The sequence below is a fragment of the Triticum dicoccoides genome, chromosome 4A, assembly GCF_002162155.2.
Source record: "Triticum dicoccoides isolate Atlit2015 ecotype Zavitan chromosome 4A, WEW_v2.0, whole genome shotgun sequence".
NCBI lineage: Eukaryota > Viridiplantae > Streptophyta > Magnoliopsida > Poales > Poaceae > Triticum > Triticum dicoccoides.
This window is the reverse complement of record NC_041386.1, coordinates 494,791,186-494,800,245: the sequence shown is the minus strand read 5'-3', so window position 1 is coordinate 494,800,245 and position 9,060 is coordinate 494,791,186. Positions and strand designations below refer to the sequence as shown.

Here is a 9,060-nt window from a genome sequence, read left to right as displayed (position 1 = left end):
CTAGATGGGCCTTAGTGGAGAGAGAGAGAGAGAGGGGCTGCCAGGGCAGGCCGCGCCCCCCTCCCCCTTGAGTCTGAATTGGACTAGGAAGGGGGGCGGCGCCCCCCTTTTCCTTTCCCTCTCCCACTCCTTCCTTCCCCTCCTAGTAGGACTAGGAAAGGATGAATCCTACTCCTACTAGGAGGAGGATTCCTCCTCTCCTTGGGCGCCCCAAGGGCTGGCCGGCCTCCCCCCTTGCTCCATGACATCAACGTGCTAAAGGTCATTCCCCTGTCTTTGCCAAGCTTGTTGAAGGTCATTCTCCTCCGGTGAACTTCGACGTCAATGGGCGGCACTACAACAAGGGTACTACCTAGCTGATGGCATCTATCCGAGATGGTCTACATTTGTGAAGACTATCTCAAACGCTATGCCAGAAGGCAAGAAGGCCCACTTTGCCAAGGTGCAGGAGGCTTGCAGGAAGGATGTCGAGCGGGGCATTTGGTGTGCTCCAATCTCGATTTGTTGTTGTCCGGTACCCTGCTCAGACCTGGTCGAAAGCTCAAATGTGGGAGATCATGACTTGCTGTGTAATCTTGCACAACATGATCATCGAGAGCGAGCAGGAAGAGCCAATGTTTGACACTGAACCATACTACAGGTAGGGTCCTCTAGCCGAAGTTGATCACCAGCTACCGACAACCTGGACTGCCTACCTCAATATGCGTCAGGAGATCCGAGACCCACAGGTGCATCATCAACTGCAGCAGGATCTGGTGGAGCACCCATGGAGGCTCAAGGGCGACTCCGGGCTCGACGTGTGATGAAATATGAGTTTTTATTTGTTGAACTATATTATTTGTATCAAACTATTTGTTGTTGCACTATTTTGTTAAACTATTTGATTTTTTGTGATAAACTATGTGATAAAAAATATTTATGTAGAGAATTCAATGCCGAGCCACGACGAACCACGCCGAATATGGGCCGGTTCTCGCCTATATGAGGCCTTTATTCGTCGAAAGTGGGCCGAAAACTGGCCAAATATCGCCACCTGGGGGCGACCTAGGGGCGACGGCTGGATGCCCAACCGCCCCAGCGCCGATTGTACCCCCGACTCGCCCCGATGCGGCGATTTTTATGTCTCCTGTGGGGGAGGGGGGGGGGGCAACGACTGGAGATGCTCTAAGCCAACATATCATTTTAAGATTGACGAAGTCACAACATGCGTCTTGTAGTCAACGGAATCGTCTCCTCTCACCAAACGCATATCGCGGAAATCTTAAAATAAATTCAAGAATAATACGAGTAACCGTCCAATAACAGGTTGATCTGCGAGATGATATTTTTTACGGGACGAGACTGGAATGGACATTTCTTACAACTATAAAACAGGTTATTTTTATTGTTCCAAGCCTTTTACTGACAGAGATGCCAATAAAATATACTTACCTGATCAGCGTTATCTCTCTGCTCCCGCCATTGACAACCGCGAAACCACCCAACCCACCCCCACCACATTTTCACGCCTTGGCGGCCATCATGGCCGCCTCTGCTTCCTTCCGCTTCCTCTCCCCTCCAGCACCGAACCCGCATGATAGGATACACCCTTCATTCCTCGCATGCCCGACGCGCCGGCGCAGGCTCCGGGCCACCCGCTGCTCGTCCACGCCGCAACCGGCGCCATCGCCGCCGCTCGAGTTCCCCCTCCTCCCATTCCAGCCCGCAGAGGTACCATTTCTGAGAACACCGAAAGGCGGATCCCCTTTCTGTTCATTTGTCTGGGATAGCGTTAGATGAAATCTGATGATAATGATAAATCACAGTCGAATGGTTTGGTTGGAGGGCAAGTCGAATTGGTTTGGGTCTTGGCAACCAATTCTTCTTTGGTGCGTTGGGGTAGATTTCACAGGGAAAATTCCAGAACCACGATTCAAGGGCTGTTTGAACATAACAAATTAGTTGAATCCGCCAAAGTAGGGATTCTGGGTCTGTTTTTTTTTCCTGCTAATGCGTATCATCACCTTCAGGTTTGTACAGTCAGTTGCTAGATGGGCATTGACTTGTTAAAGCAAGACGTGTTTTCTTGCAAAAAATCTACTTACAGGGGCTAATGTACCTTACACACGATTGTTATAGCAATTAGCATTTGCAAGTTGCAACAATGCCATGAGTCATGACTTTTGCCTGAGTAAATTGTTGGTGAGGTTATCACATCGCCATGATTTATTTTCCACATGCTGCCTTCACAACAAGTAACTGAAGAATTTTCATTTTTTTTAGCCAACTTCTGGAATTAATTTTGGACTCACATATTTGATCTACACCGTTTCTAGTCATCAAGATTGCCTCGGTATTTATTTCTCTGCAAAGCTATAAAATTGCTAGGAATTCTAAAATTATAGCAATTCGATGGTACTAAGATAATGAAAATATTATAGGTGTTGATTCCATCTGAATGCAAGACCCTGCACTTATATGAAGCAAGGTATCTAGCATTGCTAGAAGAGGTAATTACCATTGGCTCAATTGATTGCTTTATGCTACTTTTGGCATCTCACTATTGTTTTTCTCGACTGGCATAATCTAGCTTCCTTGCTACGTAAAGATTATTGTTCATCACACATTTGTAGATTTATCATGTAAATGGTCTCTTACGTTATGACTCTCACCTTCCTAGAGTTAAGAGAGATTTGACCATGATGGTCCATTGGGGAAATGTATTGTTTAGCCCTAGGCATGCTTGTGTACAAATCACAGTCTGTGTGCACCTCTGTATCCCAGTAAAAATTGCACAATCATATTGCTAATAAGAATCCTAGCTTACCTTTTTACTACAAATTTCATGTTATTTCATTTAAATAGGGAAAAAGCCCATTTATGATCCTCCATTGTTGCAAACTTTTATCTTTGGTCCCTCAACTCTATATCAATTAAATTTCCTTCCAAGGTGTAAAAAAAGTTTGGATTTGGTCCCTTGCCCCACTAGAAGTGATTTCGATGATTATGTGGTTGCATTTTGCACAAGTGACAACCTAGTCATAATTTCTTTTATAGACAAACCTGAAAAGAGAAAATAAGAAAAAGAAGTCAAGAAAGAAAATGCGAAGATTTTAGGAAACTCAGCTAATTCAATGAAAATATAAGGAAACCGGATAAAACATCTCACAAGTTTTAGAAATATTATGAAAACTTAGGAAACATGATTCTTATCTATTATTGGAATACTTGGGAAAAAACAAGAATTTGAAAAATGATTCAAGTTTCAAAACTGTTGAAAGGGGAAACCTTTTTTTGAAATCCATGCCTTTTCTAGAATATTATAAATTTCATTATTTTAAAACTCATTTCATATTTCATAAATTCCCTATATTATTTATGTTTTTCTTTATGAAGTCTGCTTCCCGCTTCCAACTCTTGTTTCTGAAGGGACTTGTACGTGTAGTAAACTACTACCACCAGACCATCGCAAAATTGCTTTGAATGCACCAAGGGAGTAAATCTAGACCAAACTTATTTGATGAGTTGAGCGACCAAACGCAGGCTTCATAAATAGTCGAGGGTAAAAAATTAGACCATTTTGGTTTAAATGAAATGTTCAATGCCACGCCTCTTAGAAGTGGAATTCTCGAAATATTGGATGAAATTTGTGAAATCAACAATTTTCAGTATGGGGCAAGAAAATGTAATCTCAACCAAAAATTTTGGGCAAATATAAAGAACTTCAAGACCTGATGGTACTAAAAGAAATAAATGTGAATACTATCACTAATCGGGCTTTGTTGCATTGATGGGGTGTCTTCACACTACTCCGTAGGTTGGGTTCTAGTTAAAAGGTCTACATTTGTTTATTTAATAAATTTAAATACCAAAATTTGAATTTGACAACATTGTTTGGACTATTTCTATTAAAATTTGTAAATTTCACGAACATTGCAAACCTCCGTCAAGCACGAAAAGTAATCCTAAAAAATGTAAATTGTGCTGATAACTATCTAATGTATCACTTTGGAGAGGTTCGTTGCAACTCCTAATCTTCAAATTACTAACTGAATGCCCGTGCGTTATCTTTGCCCCAAGTCCTTGGCTCAACTGCTGCATTGGGCCAAACATCTTTGGAAGGGGTTTGTCACGGACTTATCCCAGGGATGTTGTACCTACACTTACGACAAATTACCATGGCAGTGATCTTGGAAGGGGCGACAACTTCCATAGGGAACTATGCACCTTTGAAGTCGTTGACTTGGAAATTGTCTACAAGGCAATTATAGGTCATATACTTGAGCAATTCATGGTTGGACCCGCACACTCGGAACTCCATCTCTTGGAACGGGCACCCCAGAGGTGTGTACTCGACCGACTCGTCTTATGAGGCCCAATTCTTGGGCTGCTATCCGAGATTCTTGACCAATAAAATCTGGAAGGCGCATGAAGAGCCAAAGTGTAAGCTCTTCTCCTGGCTCATCCTCCACAACAGGATCCTCACGGCTAATCGGTTGGCCACGCACGGCTGGACACGTGACCCTGTCTGCCAACTTTGCCTTAGTGCCTTTGAGACTGCGAACCATCTTTGTATGAGCTGACCGTTCACTTCTGCCGTCAGTCGCCTTGTGTGGTCTTGGGTGGAAGAGCCGTTGGCTTTCACTCTGACGGCTGTTTTCCCCTCAATTGACGCCTGGTGTGATGGGAGCCTCAAGGACAACGACAACACTCTGAGAAGGCGACGCAGTGGCATCCTCATTTACATAATGTGGAATGCCTGGAAGGAGAGGAACCGCCGCATCTTCAAAGGCACGAGACTGACTTACTTCAAGGTGGCCCATCTGGCCTACGAGGAAATTTCGCAGCGTGAGCTGGTCTTCTGGCCACGAGTGATTCCAATTCATGAGTAGTTAGCATGTGGCTTTGACTGGGATCCTTGCGATCTTGGGGTTTCCGACATGTCCCCTTTTAAAACATGCCACCTTGTAAATATTGTTGGGAATCGTTGCAGGGAAAACATTTTTTTTTCTATGCACACGCAATGATCTATCCATGGAGATGCATAGCAACGAGGGGGAGAGTGTGGTAGGAGCTAGGGCCCTACCGGATCTAGGGCGCATGTTGTAGGGGAAGGAGGGGGAAGGGCGAGGGCTGATGCGCGGCGGCCGGCGGCGTGGCGCCATCCTTGCGACGGAAGCAGCGGCGGCGAAGGCAAGAGGCGGCTAGGGTTAGGTCTCCCGGCTCCCTAAGGGAAGCCGAGCAAATACTGATTGCTTCTTGCTTGATTAGATTGATACATCTCCTCTCCTTATATAGAGAGGTTTACTTGACTCCTAAGCAAACGATAAGATAATTGGGCTAAGCCCCTAATAACGATAAGATAACTTGGACCACAACCCACTGGGCTAAGCCCCTAATATGACGGTCATAACACTTCTCCCCGCCTGCACAAACAGCTCGTCCTCGAGCTGTAAGGTGGGGAAGCGCTTGCTGAACTCCTCGAGGTGATCAACCAGCGTCAAACACCTTCGTGACAGCTGGGGTGGTTAGGTCGGCGGCAACAACGTTCTCCTCAATGTAGTCTGCAACCTCCAGGTAGAAGAGTCGCGGGCATACGTGGCCGGGTGTGTAGGGTTCGTCGTAGTTGAAGCACAACCCTTGGCGGCGATGCTCGAGTATCTCGGCCGAGGTGAGCCGGCGGAACAGGCGCGCCTCGGTCGCGGCGAGGGGTGCCGCGGAAGCCTGCATAGGCCGACCCTGCGCGGAATCCGGCGAGGGTAGCGTCCCAGCGGCCCGGGACGGTGATTCCTGTTGGATGGCCACCGCCCGACGCTCGAACGCGCGGGCGTAGTACATGCCCGTCTGGAGATCCTGGGGTCCTCGAAGCTCCACGTCTACACGGATGTGATCCGGAAGTCCACTGACAAAGAGGTCGGCCCGCTGTTGGGCCGTCACGCCCGACGCATGGCATGCCAGGGCCTGGAAACGGTTGGCGAAGTCCTGAACCGTGGAGGTCAAGGGAAGGCAGCCTAGCTCTGCCAGGTGGCTCCCGCGGATTGGGGGCCCAAGACGAAGGAGGCAGAGCTCGCGGAAGCACTCCCAAGGAGGGATGCTGCCCTCGTCCTGCTCGAGGGCATAGTACCAGGTCTGCGCCGCGCCGCGGAGGTGGTAAGAGGCGAGCCAGGCACGCTCCGAGCCGAGGGTGTGCTGCCCGCGAAAGAACTGGTCGCACTGGTTGAGCCAGTTGAGGGGGTCCTCCGTGCCGTCATAAGTGGCGAAGTCAATTTTGGCGAACCGCGGCAGTGTCTGGGTCGGAGCGCCATGTCTGACTGGCTCGGAGGAGCGGAGCAGCGAGGCGGGCGGCGCCTGGTCGGAGTACCCCGGGTAGGGGCCCGCGGAGCCGGATGGCCTACCGAACTGCAGGGACGGAGTCGGCTGTTCCGGAGGCGTGGTGTAGACCGGTGGTGGTGAAGGCCCGGCCGCCCATGCTGGTAGTGGCGACGGGGAGGGCGGAAACTGGACTTGGTGTATCGGCAGGCCGGCCGGTGCGGACGACGGCAGTCCGGAGCTGAGTAGAGGTGTTGCCTGGAGCTGCAGTGGCTGCTGTGGAGAGTGGGCGGGCGCGGCGGTAACCGCGGCGTCAGTCGGTGGCCACTGCGGCCAGAGGGGGCGGCGGCAGGTGCAGCAGCGGCGGAGGCGGCCCCGCCTGGAACAGCAGCAACGGTGGCCTGCCAATTGCAGACGTGCCCTGGGACGGCCACGACAGCGCGGGGTGGCCGTAGGCGGCGGTAGTCGCAGCCGGCGGAGGTGCGTGCGGTCCGGCCAGGTACAGATGGATGCCCTGGACGGCCGTCAGGAGATCCCGCAAGATGCCGGTGACTTCTTCTGGCGTGAAAACGGCGGGTATCGGCGCAGCGGAGGTGACCGGGGCCGGCGGCGTGGGGGAACCGGCGGTGGTGACGGTGACTGGGGCCGACGGCGTTAGGGAACCAGCGGTGGTCATCGGTGCGGTGGTGATGATTGGCAGTGGCGGCGTTGGCGTTGACGAAGACATGATCGAGCCCGAGTCTCTGGATACCAAATTGGTAGGAGCTAGGGCCCTACCGGATCTAGGGCGCAGGTTGTAGGGGAAGGAGGGGGAAGGGCGAGGGCTGATGCGCGGCGGCCGGCGGCGTGGCGTCGTCCTTGCGACGGAAGCAGCGGCGGCGAAGGCAAGAGGCGGCTAGGGTTAGGTCTCCCGGCTCCCTAAGGGAAGCCGAGCAAATACTGATTGCTTCTTTGCTTGATTAGATTGATACATCTCCTCTCCTTATATAGAGAGGTTTACTTGACTCCTAAGCAAACGATAAGATAATTGGGCTAAGCCCCTAATAATGATAAGATAACTTGGGCCACAACCCACTGGGCTAAGCCCCTAATATGACGGTCATAACAGAGTGTGTCTACGTACCCTTGTAGACCGTAAGCAGAAGCGTTTCACAACGCGGTTGATGTAGTCGAACTTCTTCTCACGTCAACCGATCAAATACCGAACGCACGACACCTCCGCGTTCTGCACACGTTCAGCTCGATGACGTCCCTCGCCTTCTTGATCCAGCAAGTCGTCGAGGTAATAGATGAGTTTCGTCGGCACGACGGCATGGTGACAGTAATGGTGAAGTGATCCTCGCAGGGCTTCGCCTAAGCACTACGAAAATGTGACCGAGGGTGTAAACGGTGGAGGGGGGGGGGCGCACACAGCTAACAATTCATCTGGTGTGTGCTAGGCGCCCCAAGTAGGCGCCCCAAGCCGCGCGCCCCCCTGCCATATATATCGGAGGGGGAAGGAAAGAGGGGGAGGGGGGAAGGAAGGGGGAATCCTATTCCATTTCTTTCCTTTCCTCCTTCCCCTTTCCTTCTCCACCTTGGCCGGCCCATATGGGGGGCGCACCCGCCCCTTGTGGCTGGTGTGTTTCCCCTCTTGGCCCTTTAGGCCCATATCTTTTGCCGGGGGTGCCCGGAACCCCTTCTGGTGATCCGATATGTACCCGATACCCTCCGGAACACTTCCGGTGTCCGAATACCATCGTCATATATATCAATCTTTACCTCCCAACCATTTCGAGACTCCTCGTCATGTCTGTGATCTCATCCGGGACTCCGAACAACATTCGGCCACCAAATCACATAACTCATATAATACTATATCGTCATCGAACGTTAAGCGTGCGGACCCTACGGGTTCGAGAACTATGTAGACATGACCGAGACATCTCTCCGGTCAATAACCAATAGCAGAACCTGGATGCCCATATTAGCTCCTACATATTCTACGAAGATCTTTATCGGTCGAACCGTTATGACAACATACGTAATTCCATTTTTCCATCGGTATGTTACTTGTCCGAGATTCGATCGTCGGTATCTTCATACCTAGTTCAATCTCGTTACCGGCAAGTCTATTTACTCGTTTCGTAATACATCACCTCGTGACTAACTACTTAGTCGTTTGCTTGCAAGCTTATGATGTATATTACCGAGAGGGCCCAGAGATACCTCTCTAATACTCGGAGTGACAAATCCTAATCTCGATCTATGCCAACTTAACAAACACAACACCTTCGGAGATACCTGTAGAGCATCTTTATGATCACTCAGTTACGTTGTGACGTTTGATAGCACACAAGGCATTCCTCCGGTATCCGGAAGTTGCATAATCTCATAGTCGAAGGAATATGTATTTGACATGAAGAAAGCAATAGTAATAAAACTGAACGATCATAATGCTAAGCTAATGGATGGGTCTTGTCCATCACATCATTCTCCTAATGATGTGATCCCGTTATCAAATGACAACTCATGTCAATGGTTAGGAAACCTTAACCATCTTTGATCAACAAGCTAGTCTAGTAGAGGCTCACTAGGGACACAGTGTTTGTTTATGTATTCACACATGTGTCAAGGTTTCCGATCAATACAATTCTAGCATGAATAATAAACCTTTATCATGATTTAGGAAATATAATAATAACCATTTTATTATTGCCTCTAGGGCATATTTCCATCAAATATCCCCCATTCTTAATGAAAAGGCAGCGCTCCTGCTGGTTGCTAACGCCC

The 9,060-nt window shown here is 49.5% G+C and overlaps 1 protein-coding gene across 1 annotated transcript in view; it reads left to right on the top strand.

Annotated features, from left to right (window-relative positions):
• Positions 1 to 1,462: 1,462 nt before the first annotated feature.
• The window catches only part of LOC119286370, a 12,651-nt gene continuing 5,053 nt past the window's right edge, over positions 1,463 to 9,060 (top strand). Inside the window, exons 1-2 of the mRNA XM_037565745.1 lie at positions 1,463 to 1,710; positions 2,421 to 2,489. Coding sequence (XP_037421642.1) covers positions 1,522 to 1,710; positions 2,421 to 2,489 — 258 coding nt within the window. The 5' untranslated portion in view covers positions 1,463 to 1,521. The remainder of the gene's footprint in view (positions 1,711 to 2,420; positions 2,490 to 9,060) is intronic.